Consider the following 21,917-nt stretch of genomic DNA (forward strand, 5'->3'; position numbering starts at 1 on the left):
CACTGCTTTTATAACCTGGCCTGTCTGTCTGTCATCCTCGGGTGAAGCTGAGAGTCAGAAGATCCGGAAATGAGTAAAGATGTCAGATTAAAGAAGAGAGTAAAGGTGTAGATAACAGAGAGATGGAGAAACAGAAAATAATTAGAAATGTACCTTAACATGACTTCCATTCATGATTAACTTTAAACATGAAAATCATAGAATGCACCATGACAACGACTATCCACTTTCTAAAATGTAAAAAATTATAAAATTTAAAAATGCGAATATTTGTTTTGGGGTTTTTTTGTGATCAAATTTGTATTTGTCAATACTAGAGGGTAGATTGAATATATCAGGAACATTCTTTATCCTTATGCAAATCATCAACTCTTGCATACATCTGTATCTAAACATAGAGTGAACAGAGACCTTAAAGTCCCCGCGCCTCCCTCCCTTCCCCCACTCTGCATGGCACATAAGAAAACCCATTAAGAACAGAACTGAAATACACACACAAAAATAAAAACAAACAAACAAAAGTTGTTTAAAAATAGATATAGATAGATATATAGAGTATATATAGGGAGAGGAAAGTGCCATGTTCCTCTGATTAAACTTAGACCCTTTGACCAACTTGGATCATCAGATTAAGACAAAAGCCAAATAATATGCAAAACAAGCTCATTAAGCCACTTGAATTAAGTCAAAATAAAGACATGAACACTAACAAATGAAACTAAGAAGAATCATCACGCATTGTGCTATCTAGGATACACGCACACACATACAGAGGGGTGATTGTGCATTATCCCCGTCAGCTGCTGACGATCAGATTCATGTCTTTTATCTCTCCTACAATGGCCCCTGAGGGTCCGCCAGTGTTTGTAACTTGATCAACAGACAGATGTTACGGTGGCCTGTCTGGGGAAAAGTAGACAAGAGAGAAAGGGAGGGATAGTTAGGATTGATGTGAGAATTAGAGTGCGTTTACAGTAGTGAGAATAAAGAGCAAGATCTTAATGAGTAGACTAGGTTTTGGGAAATGTATGTAATGACAGCACAGACAATCAAATTCATTTATATTAGCTCATCATATATTATAGAGTCTTGGAGTCAAAGGCATAGAGGATGCACTGATAATGCCCATGTTCTCATCACTTCATGGGTATACTGTGGTTGAACAAAGGGCCAGTCTCCACAAAACCAGGTGTCAGTGTTCAAGATAAGGACTTAAGATTAGGACTGGAAAAGGAGAGTGAACCATTCAGTCTGTCCATCTGCTCTTACTGTACTGTAAATCTTTTCTTCAGAAATCTCCTGAGATCCAGCTTACCGTAACCCGACTCCCAGATGGACAGATGTGTCTGTGGGTCAATAGCCTAGTGTCAAGAGAAGAAGAGAGATTAAAAAAAAAAAAAAAAGCATTGAAAGTGGTCTGTTGTAAAGAGAGGGACAATTAAGTGCCAGTTTTCTCCGTTTTTCCTTAAACTTTAAGTCAGCCTGCGGATAAAAACAACACTTGGGAAGCAAATAGTAAACAAATGCCAAGCAAGTCTGTTGATATTAAAGAAATAATTGGACATTATGGGAAATATGCTTATTTGCTTTTTTTGCCAAGAGTTAGATGAAAAGAAGTTAGCCAACAGATCTTAGTTTAGCATAAAGCTTCTAACTCTTGGCATTGTATTTTCAAAAATGTCCAACTATTCTTTTAAAAGGAAGTGAAATGAGTTAATTTATTGGGTGCATGTGTGCTTCTTCACGGGTTCTCTGCGTCTAACTGTGAATGTAACCGTGTAAATGTTTTAACTAAGCCAGCGTAAAACATGTGCCCACAAATGTGTCTAACAAATGTCAAGCATAATACACAACTCAGGCGTAGAAAATAAACTTGATCCCCAAAACTAAACTGGAAAATCAAACATTAGTCCCACTGTGGCCATATTATATTTGAGTTTATTATGGTTTAGATATTAATCTTTAACTAGACTAACAATGCAGCACAGCTGTGTCCTACTGTTCACAATCGACCTTCGCGTAGCTCACACATTCCTATACGCATACATTGTCAGCATTTGTGTGTACAGCCAGGGCACAAAGGCTGTCACAACAGTGTGTTGGAGGTGGAACTGAGGACATGACAGTGTTGTCACAGGCAGACAGGGAGAGAGGATCAAGGAATGTACACCACTAAACCAAAAGAGAGAGAGAGTCCAGGTTTTGTTGGTGGATCTTGGATTTACAGTGTTTTTTTTTCATGTCATGTTAACGTATTCTTACACTAGTAAACTGGGCTGCAGCTAACTGAGGTCACATCTGCGGTATTATTTTTGTGAATCTTCCAGGGTTTTAGTGACCCAAAGTATGGTTGACATTGTACAACTGAATGCTTCACTTGGTTGTTAATTTAAGACTTTGTGTACTTGAATTTGACCATTTCAGACCATGACAATTAAATAAAAAGATTCAGTATTTACTCAGCAGAATTTTATTCCTGCAGTGCATTTTATTGCACTGAAGCAGTATTTAGATGATGCATGAAGGGAAAAAAGAAAAATCCAAATCAATAAAAATGTTCCTGAAGATCATCATTTAAATTGTGATTCATAGATGAACACTGACACTGTGTATCTGTGTGTCTTTCAGTCCGACTGTGTGAACTATGTGAAGATCGTGCACCACTATAACCGCACCCACCTGTACGCCTGTGGAACTGGGGCCTTCCACCCTACTTGTGCCTTCGTTGAGGTGGGACACAGGATGGAGGTGAGCAATACACAAAACAAACCAACACAAACACACATTTTATTTAAGTGCGTGATAAGATTTGAAGGTATGGAGACACTTCTTTAAGTAAGACCACTCAACCATATATCATAGCTATGATATAAAGTTGAGTTACATCACGATTACATAATTACACTGAGAATATTTAAATCACTTCGTACATTGTTTGTTCTCATCTACTCAAATAAAATGTTATTTAAACTCAGAACACGCAGACATAACTGGTTCCAATGTCTTATAATGCAAGCCTCAGTCCTCTGCCAACCAAATTACTTTACTCATCATTATAAGTGAGAACATAATCCGAACAAACTGCAGGGAAGAACCTCAAAACAGTAATATATCCAGTAGTTACTCACACTTGGAAAGCTTAGCATAACAAAATTGACTCAAGTCATACAGGAGTCTGGGCATGTGCTGTAGAGAATAACAATTATCGCAAAGAGTGCAGACAAATAAATCATGCTTAGCTTAGGTTTCCAGTTTCAAATTTGTTTTGACTCCCTCATGTTGCCAAAGTCTCTAAACCTGATGGGATGACAGGATCTCTCTCAGTTTATGTGACTTTTGTTCCCCCTTGTAATTGGTCAGCGTGAAACTAAATTAAACAGATATAAAAATGAATTACAGTATGTGTCTGACACGAGAAAACTAACTGCATGTGTGATCACAGTCCATTTCCCTCTGTCCTCTCTCTCCATCAGGACCATGTGTTCAGGATTGACCCCTCTAAGGTGGAGGACGGGAAAGGGAAGAGTCCGTATGATCCTCGTCACAATGCTGCATCTGTGCTCGTCGGTAACCAAATCCATGCATTTTATTATGCGCTGATTATCAATCAACTGTCAATTTTTACCTAACCATCCCAAAAATGGGTCTACACTGACAAAAGTGTATTATTGGAAATATATTATGGTTGTATTCACTTTCTAACATTTTCATATCATAATTTTAGCTGATCTTGGTGGATGATATAGACCCAGTCATTTTTAAAGCTCACATGATCAATTGCTATCGATGAGTTATTGATGAATTCTGTCTCCTAGGTGATGAGCTGTATGCAGGCGTGGCCACAGACTTAATGGGACGAGACTTTACCATCTTCAGAAGCCTGGGGAAACGCCCCTCCATCCGCACCGAACAGCATGACTCACGCTGGCTTAATGGTGAGTGTCTGTGTTTGTGTGTCAGATTAGGCATCCATTCCTTTTAAATTGAGTTTATTCATAATTTCCAACAAATCTTCCCAAATAAAGACAAATAGCGTTGTTGGTCCATGCACACCAGATGAGACATCTTGGTTTACCGCTTTAAGGTTTGGAGGCATTCATCATCCTGATTACAATAATAACCACATGGTTAAGGTTAGGGGACGACCGTGGTCATGGTTTAAAAACAACAATGCTGATTTGCAATTGGAAACAGGAAACAAACAGCTGTCTCCCGTGTTAAAGTCAGATGGTTCTGTTGACCCATCTTTCACCCGACCTACTCCCTGTCCTACTAGGGCTGCTAGTGGGCTTTCTCACTTGAATGTAAACATACTGTATGTCATTTTGGGGCACTTGCTGAAATTATTCTGTTGTTTTTATTTGGAGGGCAATTTCCAAATAGTACAAAACAAGTATCTTGTTTTGGAGAAAATGTTGGTATAACTGGTACTCTTCATCTTTGTTTCTGTCTAACAGAACCAAAATTTGTTGGCTCCTTTTGGGTCCCGGAAAGTGAAAACCCAGATGATGATAAGGTATTTTTCTTCTTCCGGGAGACGGCAGTTGAGGCCCAGGGACTGGGAAAGTCCACCTACTCCCGTATTGGACAACTCTGCAGGGTAAGAGATTGTTTCCTCACTGAGGTTCAGTATTTTAAATAAACTGGGTGTGAAAAAACCCAACAGCCTGCACCAGTTGACAGATCACATAATATTCTAAAAAATCTAAATTACTAAAAACTAAAAATGGTTGGTGCCCAGTAATGACACTGCTGTTACTCTCTTCCTTCCAAATACAAGTTCCTTTTGTGATCCTGTTAACCAGCTTTTTACTGTTTGGTCTTGAATCAGAACGACATGGGCGGTCAGCGAAGTCTGGTGAACAAGTGGACGACATTCCTCAAGACCCGTCTGATCTGCTCGGTACCAGGAGCCGACGGCAGCGATACGTACTTTGACGAGCTGCGTGAGTTCACTGTGCACACAGTCTGTGTACTATATCTGCAACTGCACTTTTCTTACAGTTGCTGAAGTCATTTATGACTAAAATTATAATGATGTAATATAAGAGGTGTTGAAGGTGGAAACCCGACAGGAAGCTCAAATGAAATTCTTCACACATGGGTTTTTGAGCTTGAAGAAAGTCCACCTGTGACCTCATCCTGGCCTCAATGTCCAAGTGGCAAAACTGGTCTAGGTTTCTTATTCTCTGTCAATCATAAAGTACGATAAAGAAATCAGATTTTTCAGAAGCTGGAAAAAGCCAAACAAAGAGTTGAAATTTGGGATGATTTTCCAACCTTACCTCTTTGGATTTTTACCCAGAAACACATTCTGAGGGCGCAAAGGGAGAGAAAATTGAGGAAAGCATAATAAATTAACCAGGATTTCTGACCTCAATTGTAGATTACCATTCAGCCTCACATTCCTGCAGACTTGGAGAAAGCATGAGTAAGAGATTAATTGGTAATAGATTCTGGCCTGATCCAAAGCCAGTGTTTTTGCTGTGGGTTCAAAGTAAGTTGCAGGCTTGACTCTGGTGAGTCTTCATATGACAAAAAGAAATAATGTGTTTTCATTAGACAGAGTCCAGAAGCAAGGCTAAATTTCTACAGCTCAGATTGTGGGCAGAAGAATTTATGATAAAGAAGAAATAATTTCACTCTAAACGCAAAGTGGTTGTTACACAAACATCTGGTGCCAGTTCGCCCAAGCATTTTCCTCAGAAGTACTCAGAACTGAGAGAAAACTGCACCAAACATTGTGTATGACCATAAAACTTTATACAGTAAAAAATCCTTGAACTTCCTAAACCCTAAACCCTAAACCCTTCCTGCGAACAGTGATTGTCCAATCATACCTCAGCAACTATCAGGCATGGCAGGCCTGTCAAGCTTTTGATATCTCCAAATTGAAAGAGCAATAGTTGGCATCTTAAGAGTTAGAGAATAGTATGTTTTTAGCCTTTTCAAGACCAAAAACAGAAGATCACAAGAACACAAGCATAAGAAATGGATTAAACAATGTGTTCATCTGCTGTGACAAGGCCAAGAGCGTTTTTAATTACCTAACTCCATTTTCTGGGGCACCAGGTTATGTAAAAGCCTCATTCACGACTAGAACATGATTGTGTAGTATTGCCCCACTGTGTGGAAGCTGGTCCTGTATGCTAATACAATATATGAGTGTGCAGACTAATGTTAGCATATCTGTCCTGCTCTATTGTATTTGGGGCAGATTGTACTCCAGTAACCCCAACCAAACTTATCAGACAGAGTGATACGTTCCCCAAACACTAAGGTTAGTCCTCATCCTAAAAGGCCTTTTCTTTTGTAATATTAAAAACGAAACACGCTGCTTAAAATATCAGCAAAGCATACATCTGAGCTCTAGCTTGCTTGTCCAAGAATATAAACTAATCACCAAAACAGGATTATGTTTGAATGAAGTAGTTTATTTTAAGAAGTAAAACATTGACAGATAAACATGTCCTTTAACTTTAAATACATCTTTCTTCAAATGCTACCATAAAACCCTTTAATTCAGACTTAAAGGAATCATTGATGAATTATGAAAAGAATGCACAATATTTGATTAAAGCACATCTCACAGAGTGAAACATCAAATCTGCAGTCATGTGGTTTGCACAGCAGCTGCAGTAATTATATTGATCTCTCTGACCATGTGTATTTGGGCTATAATATGATCTGTCTTTGTGCTTATCTTGTGACGCTGTGAAAGGTGAACTAAGTGGAAAAATTTGTCCAAATTCTTACCCTACCTTAGGCTACACCTGTCCATCACCTTCCTGCATATGAACAATGAGTCTCTTATCTTGACCAAAGGTTTTCTGACCACACCTGAGGCCAAATCTTTTGAAAGGACCTCCCTGTAAAAATATGTGTTGATCTGAACCAAGACAGACATGAGTGTTATGGAGCCAGATGTGATTCTGTCACTTTGTGACAAGAATCTGGAGAAAATTGAAATTATTTTACTGAAGTACCTACAACATGTTACTTTTTAATAGTAGTGGGAGCAGTAATATTATTTTTAAACTGCAGTGTTTTATTCATTCCTTCAGACTCAGAAATGCATTTTGTTTGTGGCAGGTTCCAACTTGACAAGTGTGACAAAATATTTTAATGGAACTAATTCTTGTTCAAAATAATTTTACAAACCATTGCTTGAGGCCATAGTGGATTTTGTTCCATGTCATGACCCTCAGTTATCAGTGAAACGTCTCTTTAAAGTGGTTAGACATGGCCATAGGGCTTTGTTTATCTTTCTCTCAACCTTTGACCTCTGGACCACCACCACCTGACCTGAGTGTGTGTGTCTGTCCTCAGGCGATGTATTCCTGCTACAGACAAGGGACAGAAAGAATCCCCTGGTCTACACGGTCTTCTCTACTTCCAGGTCAGAGTCCATTTATACCGATATGTGTGTGTGAGTCTGTGTCTGTCTGCAGAAGAAACAGAGAGAGAGAAATGAGTATGTGTCTGTGTGTGTGTGTGTGTGTGTTATATGTGTTTTGATGTATCTAACCCAGCTCTCCCTGTCCCCCAGCAGCAGTGTATTTAAAGGCTCAGCTGTGTGTCTCTACTCCATGAATGACATCCGGAGGGCCTTCCTGGGGCCCTTCGCTCACAAAGAGGGGCCCAACTACCAGTGGGTCCCCTTCCAGGGAAAAGTCCCCTATCCCCGCCCAGGAATGGTATGTCAGTAACAGTAAAGACCCATCAATAGAGTTGAGTCAGAGAGAGTTCATAACCACGGTGAAATGTAATTTAATACATTTAAACAAGTGCTGTACTCAAGTACAACTCTGAGGTACTTGCACTTTTCTGGGTATTTCCATTTTATACTACTACATTTCAGGGGGAAATAGTACTTACTTAATGACTCAGTTACATTTCATAATTACGATAGTATGGTCAGCTTATAAAATATGATGCATTGTCATATATTAAACTACTCAATGGAATATAAAGTACTTTATATTAAAATCAGCTTAAACAGGCTATAACATTAAATTTCTCCATATATCAATATCTTACAACAGTCTGAATGAGGACTGTGGATGCATAACCTTTACTTAAACCAGCTATAATAAATGTTTTTTATAATGATAATGTATCAAACGACAATGTGTAATGTCTGAGGTGTCACTCGTAGTGATGAACCTACAGAGAGTTATCAACCGACACTGCAGCTCCCCTAAGGTCTATGGAAATTTATAATGAGTTTCAGCACATTTTTTAAATGTCGGGCACTGCGACTTAACTGTTTTGGTTCATTCTCACTGTTTTCAGCCACAGCTGGCAGCTGTTTTCAGAGAAAAGGCTCTAAAAACCCACTGTACACTACCTGCTCAGTGCCAAACGGCATACAGACACAGTTAGTGACTTGCTGGTAACCATAGTGGAACATTTAGTAGCTAAAAAAAAGATATTTATCCTAGGAGTCGGTATAGAGAAAAAACAGAGCTAAAGGAGAGAGAATATTGGATTTGCATTTGCTAGTTGGACAGAAGCAAATGAATGATTATGTTGCTCTGTGACTGCTGGATGTGTAAATTAGCAACTGTTCGCTAACAGGTTCACCATAACAACTGAAAAGGTGATGATATTTCAGTGTTTTTCACAACATGCTTGCTGCAGGTTTAACTAAAATGATGAATGCTTTTCATAGAATACTATACTTCAAACTTCTGGTATTGGTACTTTTATTTAAATCTTAAGTAATAGATCTAACAGCATCATATTCTCAACCCAATAGTTGATACTGCTCTCTGTACAATGTAAAAATACAAAGTTGTAGCAATATGGATACATTAATCTCCTGTAATATCCTTGTGATATAAATCTTATGGGCACTTCATACACTTGCAGTATTAAACCTCATTTTATTCAAAATCTCTCCACAATCCTCCCAATCAATGTGTGCTTATTAGGGCTCTTACATTCTGCTAAACACACAAGCGTAACATCAGCAGGATTTGTTATGCAGAGCTTCAGCTGCTGCTGCCACAGCAGAACAATTCCCATTGTATGACTGCAGAATAGTAATTGTATTTGGCCTATAGTACCGTGAAACCTCTCTCACACCATCGTCACCTCTCTGGGTTTGTAAAACTAGCGGAACATATCAAATTAAAAGGAAATAATCATGCTTACAAGTGAATTATGCAAAATTGTATAGAAAGCAGATCCAGCGTTTAAAATGCATGAATCAGATCAAAAGCAAACTATGCAATGTTTGCTGTATATAATGTAAGATATGAACTATACTAACAACACTATGCTGTAAAATAACAGGAAAGGAAAAGATCATAATTTAAGAGGGGGGAAAAGTATACTGTATGTTTTAGTATTTTCGTATCCTGGAATAATCCAGAAGTAGTCCAGAAGTGGACTTTTAATTAGAGAGGGAGGCTGGACTCTGACCTGAGTAAATCTTTCACGTCCCTGTGACCCATCACACCATAATCACGTCACTGTAGCCTGTTGCTTTGTGTAATTCAGGGCAAATGAAACGTTGACAAATCAGACATTTTATTTCAGTTCACATGCAGAGAAAACACAAAACCATTTGTAAATATAAGTCATGGAATATTTTAATGCCAAAGAGTCTCTGAGAGGTGCATGAACTCATTGTCAGTCCTGTTCTGCAGAGCTGTAACAAACCCTTTACAGTAGAAGTGTCATACTGTTACTTTGAACTGCTGGTCAGCAGCCTAAATCTTTTCATGAATATGAAATGTGCACACAAGATTTCCCAGGGAAAAATTGCCATTGAAAAGGTTTCAATTGAATGTGTTTGGTATTATTTACAGAGATTGTTTTTTAATGTTTTAAGAAGTTTGCACCATTTTGCATCCCCGCCGCAAAATACCTACAATAATTACAACATACTTTACCTAATGTTATTTTTGTGCTGATCTCTTTTTAGATAAGATAAGCTTTGTTTTTGTTTTCAAGTTTGGATAAACAAGGTCATTTTATTGGGATGTGAATTCACCTTTTCTTTATTGTCCTCCATTAGTGTCCCAGCAAGACATTTGGCAGCTTTGAGTCCACAAAAGGTTTCCCAGATGATGTGATCCAGTTTGCACGTCACCATCCTCTGATGTATAACCCGGTCTACCCTATGAGCAGACGGCCCGTCTTCGTCAGAACAAACGTGGACTACAGCTTCACACAGATCGCTGTGGACAGAGTCAATGCAGCAGATGGACAGTATGATGTCATGTTTATTGGCACAGGTGAATGATCTGTTTCCAGTTCCAAGTTGTTAATCAATATTCAATTAAATTCTGAAATAACAAAGAAAAAACATAAATATGAAAATGTAATTTGATGGACTGCATCGCCTATTTCAGACAAAGGGACAGTACTGAAGGTGATCAATGTACCCAAGGAGAGCTGGAACAACATGGAGGAACTTCTACTGGAAGAGCTGGAGGTCTTCAAAGTAAGAAATCTATGAAAAAGTGAATTCTTGTAGATAACAATACTTATAATATGTACTGTGCAGTATATTATATGGTCATTTTAACTATTCAGTTCCTAATGTGGTATTCATTTGCTGTGTCTCCTCTTCAGGATGCTTCATCTATCATTGACATGCAGATCTCCTCAAAACGGGTAAGTCTGTTTTATATTGTGACTAATGAAGAAGAGAAACATTGTGGCTCCCATTTTCAGAGAATTCAGAATCAGTTATTTTCATTGAACTGATGATTGTCCAATGGTCATAATCCCAGACTGAGATCACTACTAAACTTGACATAATTTGTTATGGAATTTTTCATCTTTATAGCTGCATATCCAAGGAGAGGCAGTGTCTCTCTGTAAGACTTGATGTTGCTTACTCTGTGACCTCAAAGCCCATGCTTGACCCAGTATAACCCAATTTGTAACCTCTAAAGATGGAAAATTCCATAACATAAATGTTTGACTCTAATGTGGGAACAGTCCTGAAATCCTATTTTGAAACTTGTCCCTCCACCCTCTGCGTCCCCACAGCAACAGCTGTACTTGGGCTCAGACACAGGCATTGCCCAGGTTCCCCTTCACCGCTGCAGCGTGTATGGAAAGGCCTGTGCCGAATGCTGCTTGGCTAGAGACCCATACTGCGCCTGGGATGGAACCTCCTGCACTCGCTACCTACCAAACACCAAGAGGTCTGTGACACAAACTCTAATGACACTAATGAATAAGAAAGATATGATTAAAGTACTAATTCCTAATTGTATAGATAAACTGTAGATATTGATTGTGATAAACTCTTATTTATGTTTGTAATGTTTTACAGACGTTTCCGTCGCCAGGATGTGAGGAATGGAGACCCTAACACTCTGTGCTCTGGAGGTAAGATCCACTGCTGATTATAAACAATGCATTAATTTGATAATGTCTCCCATGTTGTCCAGCTATAGCTTATCTACAATACATAATCATTACATGACAGTTACAACCATTAAGGATGCCAAATTATCTCCTAATCTCTTAAATTATCTTTGTCATTTTTATATGAAGTTTATGTTAATGCTCTCTTCTGCCAGGAATTTCTGTGGCAAAAGTCTAAAAGAAAGTGGAAGAAGTAATATATTTTACATCTCCTTCACCAGCAACCGTAGATAGTTTGAAATAAACAGATAGTGAACTATGCTGTTTCCATGAGGAGAGATAGCCACCATGGTTGAACAGACAAGAAACATACAGAGGATCAAACCAAATCTACTACACATATACTCGATCCACAGATCAAAAAAACATATTGGTAGTTTGTTGATGCATCTACTCTTGCTGTGTTGTTTGACTGTTTTTGGTTCTGAACGCTCTGGTTTTGAAATTTCCCTTGTGTGAGCAGTTTTGTTGGTTGACCACTGTTGAACCACCAAAGAGGAATGTTCAATAAATAAGAACAAAGCCTCAGTCCGCTCATACTCTGACTCACAAAGGCTCTTGGCATCCGACATGTCCCTGTGCCAAAAAACTCCCAAATCCTTTCACCCTTCACGCCTGGTGACCTCTGTCCTCCTAGACCACAATACCAGCATTCTCTCGCTATCTGTCTTTCTGCCACATAACCGATTCAGGCTAATCGCTCAAACTGAAGGAACTGCTGGATATGATTACATCATGTGGCATGCAAGCCGGGTTGTGTAAAACTAATGAAGATCAGAGTAATTGTTTCTGATGAGAATGGTATTGCCCCGAAGTGCTGGTCAGGGTTCAGTCTGGCAGTTTAAACACCATTGATTCCCCAATAATTTGTGTATTGCAGGTGGTTAGAAAAAGAAATTGATCTTTTTCTGACCCAATTTTAGTGTTGATGTAGGTTGAATTTTTAAAAAGTCTTGTAGAAGACTGATTATAGCAAAGGTCAAAATTGGGGCACAGACACTGATCCTTTGTCATTACTAAACTTCATCACTCATATTGGCAACATGCATGACTAAACTCTGCTAGGACAATAAAAGTATTTGTTTAATGTTAGACGCATCAAACATCAATCTTCCTAAGTACTGACAACATTCACACATCTCCTACAGAAGGTTGTCATTATGTGTAATTGGAGTGAACTTCCCCATCAGAAGCCACAAAGAGGCAGTCATCAATCAGTTAACCAAGACTCTATTGTACTAAGAACTTATGTGCATTACATATGTTCTTGTGGTGCCAATACTTTGGACTTATGTTGGACAATACAACGTTTAATCACAAAACTTAACACGTCCTGATCTATATAAGTGTAGTTATTGGATAAGTGTTTCAAAGTAAGCTTTGGTTTCTTAGTCAAGCATCATAAGCTCAATTTGCTTCTGTCCCATCCTATCCTATCCTATCTTTCCTTGGTCTGTCCTGTCTGCTCTTGCCTTGTCTGTTTTTTTTTTTTTTTTTACCTTTCCTGTCTTACTCTTACCATGTCCAGTCCTTAGTGTGCAGAGAGCAGTATCTCTCCTGACCTTTCTGCATTGCTCTGTCCTGTCATGTCTTGCCCTATGCTTTCCTTTTTTCACCTTTCCCATTCTTGCCTGGTCTTGGATAGTTATTAGTAAGCTCATCTTGAGTTACAGTATACCCATGATGTGTTTGTCTCTGCTGCCCCCTGCAGACCATCATAAGCACCGTGTTGCAGAGAGGAAGCTCTATGGAGTGGAGGGAAGCAGCACTTTCTTGGAGTGTATCCCCAAATCCCTTCAGGCCAGAGTCACCTGGACCTTCCAGAAACAACCACAGAACCCACGAGAAGAGGTGAGAAGAATGAAAGAGAGGGAAGTGAGAGCTTGTAAATAAGAGGTCTGAAGAGGCTGTAGTATAGCCTAAATCCACTCTAGGCTCACACAGAAGTGTTTGAACTATTTCAGCACTTAACCAACTTGTGCAATGAGGAAATAGTTGTGATTTTGACAGACAGTAACACAAAGGCTTTGCATCATTAGCTGAAGGAAAAGAAAAAACAGAAACATTCCTCTTGAACAATATATCAGTACATCTTGACCCATATTTCCAAAACCATTCATTGTGGTCACGAATTGAAATGAAAACTAGTACATTTATTTTATCAAGCACAGATCATGGAGAGCAATGTGATATACTTACATTAGTCATAAGACATATACTTACTGTAAAAATGGCAGCAGTATCACATATTTTAGTTCCTCCATCTGATTTAATCTTATATCTATTTTCCAGGTGCGTCTAGATGACCGTGTCCTCCAGACAGACAGAGGCCTTCTGATTCGACGTGTCCTTAAGAGGGATATCGGAGTCTACCAGTGCCATGCCATGGAACACGGCTTTACCCAAACCTTGCTAGGCATCACATTGGAAGTTGTACCTTCAACATCCACTGCCATCTCCAATCTACCCTCTGATGCCCCTGTCCGATTAGACCCCCGCAGTGGAGGTGGGCCCCAAATGACCAATCAAAAGCTTTGGTACCGGGACTTCATGCAACTGGTGGACCACCCCAACCTGAGCACCGTTGACCAGATTTGTGAGCAAGTTTGGGCACGCAAGAATGCTGGCGGCGACCAAGTGGATAAGAGCTTTCCTGCTGTGGGGAAGGACGTCACACCTCTGGGCCCTGCTGTCCGCTCTGCGAACAAGAAGTGGAAGCATCTTCAGGAGATAAGGAAGGGGAGAAACCGCCGGACCCACGACGGGAAACCGAACCCTCGGGCGCCACGCAGTGCAGGGGAGTAACAACGTGGAGAAAGAGATGGAGGGAGAAAAGAATGACTGATACAGGGAGAAAGGAGGAGAATGGTAGAAAGAGACAGAGACCAAGAACTCCTGGAGGTGTTCACACACACAGATACACTCATGCACATAAAAACACATGCAGACACACACACACAGCACCTCCTCTATTGTGTATATTTATCTATGGATGCCCCCACTATATGGTACCCCAGTCCCTGAGTCCTCGTCCCACTGGCCAGCCCCTGCATGTGCTGCCTTACTGCCCAAATTGATTCTGCACGATCCCTTTACACGGTTCCACCAGTGTAGTTGAATGTACAAGCAGGTACATGTGACCTTTATTAAGCTTTGCCTACTACATGCCAGCTACACGTTATATGTAAACAGCCTACACTCTGGACTACACCACTCAAACAAAAACAGCTCCAAAGTTTTGGATGAACTTTCCTCATGGCTTTTCTTACGTGAAGATTTCATACCAGTGCAGAACAATAGTGGACTTGAGTGTTGCGCATAATGGGAATGAATGGAGAAACATGACAACTGGAACATACTGGAAAGTAAAGATCTCTAACTGGAAACACACGTAACTATATAAGTGCATTTGCACGCGCATGCAGAAAGATAATAGACATTATATCTACATAAACAGGTGAATTCATCAACTTCCTGTGGTGCTCTGGGCACATATATTTCCAGTAACCTCACTTTTCACAGGTTTTGTGTGCATATTACACAATGCAGTTACAGATGAGGTAGAGGATGCCAGCAGCGGGGCAGCCTGTGGAACAGAGCAGCATGTTGCAGAACTGATTATGTGGTAGGTTTCTTAGTGGTTTCCTTAGGCATATTGAGGCATGTTGCAGCAAAATAAATCACACAATACAATGCAGTCATGGTTAAAGAGCAGTCATATCTGCCCAGATATGATTATGTTGCTTTACTGGTCCAAACCACTACATAATGAGGAGTGAAAAAACTACTGGCATTCCATGATGTGAGTGAGAGATGAGATGTTTACAATACACAGACAACGCTGGAGCATGAAGAAATCAATTTCTAAAAACAAGTAAAAACCCAAATAAGACCTGGATTATATCTTAACAAGTCTTAGTTACTTTATGAGGCATCTTTCAGTGCAAAGATAACATACACAAATACTATTATGAGCATTGGAAGTGCATATAGAACAGAGTTTTGACATCACTCTAAAATTCACTATTTATTGGTTTTATTTTTGGCTGTGTTTAATGTCTTTTGCATTAACATTAAGGAGAAATTGTGAACATGGTGGTTTGAGTGTGAAGCATTAATTCAGTGAGGAGGATGAGAGGGAAGATCATAGTGGACTCCAAGTATGACAACCCATGTTTCTGGGCTACAGTACAGTACAGTATATATTAGCATGATATTTATGAGTGAGACTATGATTTTTTTTGTATTCTAGGCGGTACTTCTACTCCTTGCTCTTTTACACTGTTGTTGCATATGTTGTTTGTGATACATAGATATATGCGAATGATATTTGAGATGAGCGGGTCATGTACTCCTCATTCAGCACGGTAAAATGCACAGAGAGGTGTTCTTCTGCGGTACCCACAATGCATCTTCCATCTGACTTGATACACTGTTGTAATCACTTCTCAATGTAGTGTTACAGTCATTAATATCATTGACTTTTGCTGCTTAACAATGTCATCTCTTCCTAATGGACAATTAGTACTATAAGGTCTTCCTTCTCTCTGTCTTTAGTCCAATCTCTTCCTGTGTATTATCTGTAAAGAATCCTTGTTTGTTGGTCGTCTGTGCTAACATGGTGTGTGTAGCCTGCCCCCTAGTGTCCATTGTGTGTAAAGGCTCTGATGAAGAGCCTACCTGTGGTACGATACTTTAATATGTCATAGTCTATCCACATGAAAGAAAGCAACTGGCCTTGTAAGATAAAACATGCATTTATGTTTTACATTAATGAAATGTCAGTATGATTTGGTACATATATGGTCTAATTTGTGTTGCTGCCACTGATTTCTCAGACAATTATATATCAATAATAGCATCACAACCTCTAAATTTGGCTTTGGTGTGTTCATTAATTCACATAACTAACAGGAGGCAGCACAAACTAGGTCTGTGAGTGGATTTTAGATGTATGGAATCATTGTCGTTGTTATTTATATACCTTCTTTATAGAGATGTTATTAACTATTTAAACCGGACTGAACTGAACTGACTGACGCCTGTTAAAGGGACACTCTGCATTTTGACAACACATCCAGGAACAGAGGATTCACTGCAAAAAGATGCAGATCAAATCTGAGTTTAACTGTAGGAGGATGCTGTTGTAGTATCTGCATTTAAACCACAAAACAATTGAGCTTAGACTTCTAATTCACTAAATGGAGATAAAACATATTAGTTGTATACTTCTTTTTCTTTGATAAGAGATTATTTACTTTGGTAGTGATGTCAAACTTGCCTGAGTCTCCCTTTTAAGCCAGCTGTTGTTTTGTGCTCTTTGGAAAATGCATGACCAATGTTAGTGGCTAACGCGTTTGACAATGGTGTGGTGGTGAGAAAGAGCGAGAGAAAGAAAGCACAATGTTGAATATTATTATTATTCCTATGTATTTATGTGCAAAGATAAGCTGATATGTTGTGGTGGATTTTTATTTTTCTTATAAATGTAGATTTACATCTGTATCGTTCATGTTCTGCTGAAAAGGACTCATCCTTGACATTTTTTTGTACATTTCAGCCAATGGGGAAACTCCTCCTGAACACAGTGTCCAATTAGAGTCTTTGTTGTTCACACAGCCCTCCAATCAACACTCATGTAGTATCCCATGCCATGTGACGCACCCCTGTATGATAGCTTACAAGGAGAGGCTTGTGTGTGGGCGTGTGTGTGTGCGTATGTGTGTGTGTGTGTGTGTGTGTATGTGTTTGTATGTATGTGTGTGTCTGTGGATTTTGGGGGAAAGCAGAGCTCTGTATATAATGGCAAAGGAACAGAGGTGTGTGTGTAGGTGAGCGTTCAAAGGTCGGAGGCCAAAGTTAACATGGTGCACTGTAATACTCCCAGAGGTCTTTGTGAAATGTCATGTCAGATTGTTTTTGATTAACACAATAAAAAAATATGCAGTTACTTCAAGACATGCTTGTTCTTTCTCTTAAAAACTTTCATCCTGTTATGTTTTTAATAAAAATGGTTGCTTCAATGAGTGAAAGATGAATTATGAAAAAATCTTAACAGTGTATTTTTATACTTGTAATAATACTGTGCACTCAGGATTCTAAATTATGTCATCTGCGCTTCGGCCACATGGTGGCAGCCATGCTATGAGGTAAACTTTATGATACAGTGCTGCTTGAAAGTTTGTGAACCCATTAGAATTTGCTCTATTTCTGCATAAATATGACCTAAAACGTGATAAGATATTTACACAAGTCCTAAAACTAAATAAATTGAACCCAATTAAACAGATGAGACAAAAAATAATATTTTTTTTTCATTTATTTATCGAGGAAAATTATCTAATCTTACATATTTGTGGTAGGCAAAAGTATGTGAACCCTTTCAGTATCTGGTGTGACCCCCTTTTGCAGCAATAACTTCAACCAAATGTTTGCGGTAACTGTTTATCAGCCCTGCACATCGGTTTGGAGGAATCTTAGCCCATTCGTCCTTACAGAACAGTCTCAACTAAGGGATGTTGGTTGGCTTCTTTGCATGAAGTGCCTGCTTCAGGTCCTTCCACAGCATTTCTATAGGATTAAGGTCAGGGCTTTTTAACTTTCTTCTGCTTAAACCGTTCTTTGGTAGAACGACTTGTGTGTTTAGGGTTGTTGTCTTACTGCATGATCCCCTTCTGTTGAGCTTCAGTTCACAGATGGATACCTTGACAGTTTTTAGAATATGCTGGTACAACTCAGAACTCATAGCTCAATTGATGATTGCAAGCTGTCCTGGTCCAGAGGCAGCAAAGCAGCCCAAATCATGATACTACCACCACCATGTTTCACAGATGGGATAAGGTTCTTATGCTGGAATGCAGTGTTTACATCGCTTCTCATTCAAGCCAAAAAGTTCAATTTTGGTCTCATCCGTCCACAGAACATTGTTCCAATCACCTTCTGGCTTATCCATGTGGTCTTGAGTGAACAGCAGACGGCAGCAATGTTCTTTTTGGAGAGTGGTGGGTTTCTCCTTGCAACTCTGCCATGCACACCATTGATGTTCAATGTTCTCCTGATGGTGGACTCATGAACATTGACTGTAGCCACTGCAAGAGAGGCCTTTAGTTTCCTAGACATTACCCTGGGGTCCCTTGTAGCCTCTCAGAGTATAACACGCCTGCTCTTGGTGTGATTTTTGTTGTTTGACCACTCCTGGGGAGGGTAACGATGGTGTTGGATGTCCAGAGTCTTTAGAAATGGTTTTGTAATCCTTTCCAGCCTGGTGAGTATCAATAACTCTTCTTCTAAGGTCCTCAAAAATATTGTTTATTTGAGCCATGGCACACTTCCACAAACCTGTGTTGTGAAGCTCAGACTTTGTGAGGACCCAGATTTATCTTATTTAAATAAGGTAGGGCCTCCCAGACTCAATCCCACTGATTGAAACACCCAACTTTAATTTCCCCTTCAAATAAATTGATAATCCTAGAGGTTCACATACTTTTGCCACGCACAAATATGTAACATTGGATCATTTTCCTCAATAAATAAATGAACAAGTGTAAGGTTTTTTGTCTCATTTGTTTGACTGATGTCTCTTTATCTACTTTTAGGACTTGAATGGAAATCTGATCACGTTTTAAGTCATATTTATGCAGAAATAGCAGCAAATTCTAAAGGGTTCGCAAACTTTCAAGCAGCACTGTATATGACAAATCTCAATGAAGTTCTGTTTATGGAATTCCACAATGTTGTAACTGCAAGTCCAATATAAAGTGCAGAAGATACCCTTTAAAGGCAATGATGGATAAAGTGTTGGCAGTGCAAATGAAAAAGGTGGAGTTAATCAATAATCTTAATGAAACAGAAGCAAAAAAAAAACAAACACCCCAAGAAGTTCAATAAAGATGAAGAAAGCTCAATAAACTAACCAGCAGAAAGCTGCCAGTTACAGTCCTACGACCACAGAGACTGGACACTGGCCTTTTATCGTCCCCACTTCTGGAACCTACCATCTGCTCAGGTAAGCAGGGTGAGCAAGACAGGTAAAAATATTAAAAGAAAATTCCAAATAATAATGTTTTAGTTATTGCTTGGCATCAAAATTTACCTCAAGGTAAAGCACACATATGTTCATTTTTAGTGTTTTTATCCTGTGTCATGCTTCAATTTAATGAATAACACATTGTTTGCATTACATGCTATTTATACAGTGTAGATTGTTATACTTTATTTCATTTTTTTGTCTTTGCATGTCCAGGTCCTTCCTGTCTCCTCCCAAAAATACACATAGTCATACAATGTCAGATTGTTCCTCTTAAAGAACGAAAACGTTATACCATGAATGTGAGACACAATACAAATGTGTTTTAAGAAACAGAAAGAAAAGAAATGAAAAACACTCCTTGCAGCATAATGACATACTGTATACAGCACAGCTATTTTATCAAGGTGGATGCTTATATTTATGGGGTCCTTATGAGCCCCCTGTCTCTCACTCTCTCTCTCTCTCCCACCATTCCCCTCCTTCCATCTGTATATCAGTGTCTCCATCTCTGACATTAAGACCCACATTCTTCATACTAATATCATCATGACCTGCCTGTCAGCGCTGGGAACACAGATCCAGACAGGAACACACACACACACACACACACACAAACACACACATATATATATATATATATATATATATATATATAAGTGAGACCACTTGCATTCCTCTACACATGAAGAACATTCACATATGTTTAAGTATTCAGTGACGCTTACACACGCACACACACACACACACACACACACACACACAGAAACATACACACACACACAAACACAGACGCAGTATGTAGTCACTAGTCATAAACACATAGGAAATTAAATTGAGTCCATATTACTCAACCTGGCATCCCATTAGTCCCCCAGTGTTTTCAATAGCCTTCAGTTTTCTGTATATATTTATGTGTGTGTGTTAAATTGGGTCTGCAGTGGTCCGTGGGGTCCCAATTGAGGGCTCATTTCCGTATGCTGATTTTACTGGGTACCATTTGCCATTCTGTGTTTGTGTGCTCTCGTCGTTCTATCTTTGTGAGGACCACGTTTTAAAGCCAGAGGCAGAGGACATTTTTGAAAAGTGAGGACATTTTGTCAGTCTCACTTTATCAAAGGGTTGTTTGATGGTCATAATGCGGTTTAAGTTTAGGTTGAAGTTTAAGTTAAACCAAACAATCACTACATAAAGCCAAGGGTTCATAATCTGCCTGTTGCAGACAAATGAATGAAATCTGCGACGAAACCTCCTGTGGTTGGAAAAGAATCAGCGGTTGTCCCTGTCAAGACAAGTCCTCTTGAAACAGTTTCAGAGCCATCTCGGGCGTTATGGTCATTTTTAAACAGGTGAAATTTTATTGTGGCCAAAACCAAGATGCTCTTGTAGTCCTTTGAGATGGGAGATGAGTATATCCAATGAGAGAATAACAGGCAACCGGAGACAGGGAAGGATGAAGTGGATACACACACACACATACACACACACACACATACACACTGACTTCAACTGATTATCAGTCGGTTATCTTCTCAGCTTCTTGTAATCTGTCTGAGATCAGTTATGCAATTTATACACAGACAGACAAACAATGTTTTGTAGTAGAAGAAGTTTATCAATTCTGGTTGAAATTCTGAAACTCTTGTAGTCTGCAGCAGCTATTCAGAAATACAAATATGTGTGTGTATGTACAGTATTGAATCATTCTCTTTGTGTGTCCTGATCCAGGTACATATGTGTGTGTGTGTGTGTGTGTGTGTGTGTGTGTGTGTGTGTGATGCAGGTGTGCCTCTGTGCCTCTCTCTCCTGCTGAGTAAAGCAAATATATTTCCACATATAGTTGAGTGTATCATGACAGGGTGAATGTAACTTTGGAAAACAGCAGTGGCCTCTGTGTGAAACACGATATCACTGAGACCCCAGTACACACACACACACACACACACACACACACACAAACACACACACACACTCTAATGCCTTCTATATACATCAGCATGTTTACGTTCAATTTGTCGCAGCAGTAGATGAGAATAAAGAAGGCTTTTTAAAGTCATTCACATGCCATTCAACGCAATATTAAACATAGACTTATACGGAGCCAGTCAAAGGCTGAACTCAGTGAGGTCACAACAGAATTCAGATTACAAAGATGCTATTTTGACCGAAAAGACAAAAGTTTCAAAAGTTTTGTTTTCTGTTGGTCAAGTAGGAAGATTTTACAATTTTATAATGTACTAAAGTGCAACCAGACTATGAATCATTTTTGGCAGGTCAATGACAGTTTATTGATAATGGCCTTATAACAGTAGAGAAAAGTTTGCTCCAGTATTGTCTAAATGTCAGGGATTTACCCTCAAAGATAAATCAAAAAAACTTTGGCTCCTATATATTGCTTTTCTGGAAGAAGTCCAAAACAGTTCAAATGATTACAAACTTAAGTAGCTCAACTCAGTGGAATAGTCCAGAGAGGCAACAGGGGAGGATTTTTCTCTCT

At 39.2% G+C, this 21,917-nt stretch overlaps 1 protein-coding gene across 2 annotated transcripts in view; it reads left to right on the forward strand.

The window, feature by feature from the left end:
* sema3b (sema domain, immunoglobulin domain (Ig), short basic domain, secreted, (semaphorin) 3B) overlaps positions 1-14,282 on the forward strand; it is an 80,712-nt gene extending 66,430 nt beyond the window's left edge. For both annotated transcript variants that reach the window (XM_042408171.1, XM_042408172.1), the window contains exons 5-18: positions 2,629-2,748; positions 3,474-3,567; positions 3,816-3,935; positions 4,458-4,600; positions 4,832-4,946; positions 7,330-7,399; positions 7,553-7,697; positions 10,028-10,247; positions 10,365-10,456; positions 10,588-10,629; positions 11,011-11,168; positions 11,300-11,355; positions 13,106-13,245; positions 13,687-14,282. In XM_042408171.1, the coding sequence (XP_042264105.1) occupies positions 2,629-2,748; positions 3,474-3,567; positions 3,816-3,935; positions 4,458-4,600; positions 4,832-4,946; positions 7,330-7,399; positions 7,553-7,697; positions 10,028-10,247; positions 10,365-10,456; positions 10,588-10,629; positions 11,011-11,168; positions 11,300-11,355; positions 13,106-13,245; positions 13,687-14,199 (2,028 nt within the window). In that variant the 3' untranslated portion in view covers positions 14,200-14,282. The remainder of the gene's footprint in view (positions 1-2,628; positions 2,749-3,473; positions 3,568-3,815; positions 3,936-4,457; positions 4,601-4,831; positions 4,947-7,329; positions 7,400-7,552; positions 7,698-10,027; positions 10,248-10,364; positions 10,457-10,587; positions 10,630-11,010; positions 11,169-11,299; positions 11,356-13,105; positions 13,246-13,686) is intronic.
* The last annotated feature ends 7,635 nt before the right edge of the window (positions 14,283-21,917 follow it).

Source organism: Thunnus maccoyii, chromosome 4 (assembly GCF_910596095.1).
Source record: "Thunnus maccoyii chromosome 4, fThuMac1.1, whole genome shotgun sequence".
NCBI lineage: Eukaryota > Metazoa > Chordata > Actinopteri > Scombriformes > Scombridae > Thunnus > Thunnus maccoyii.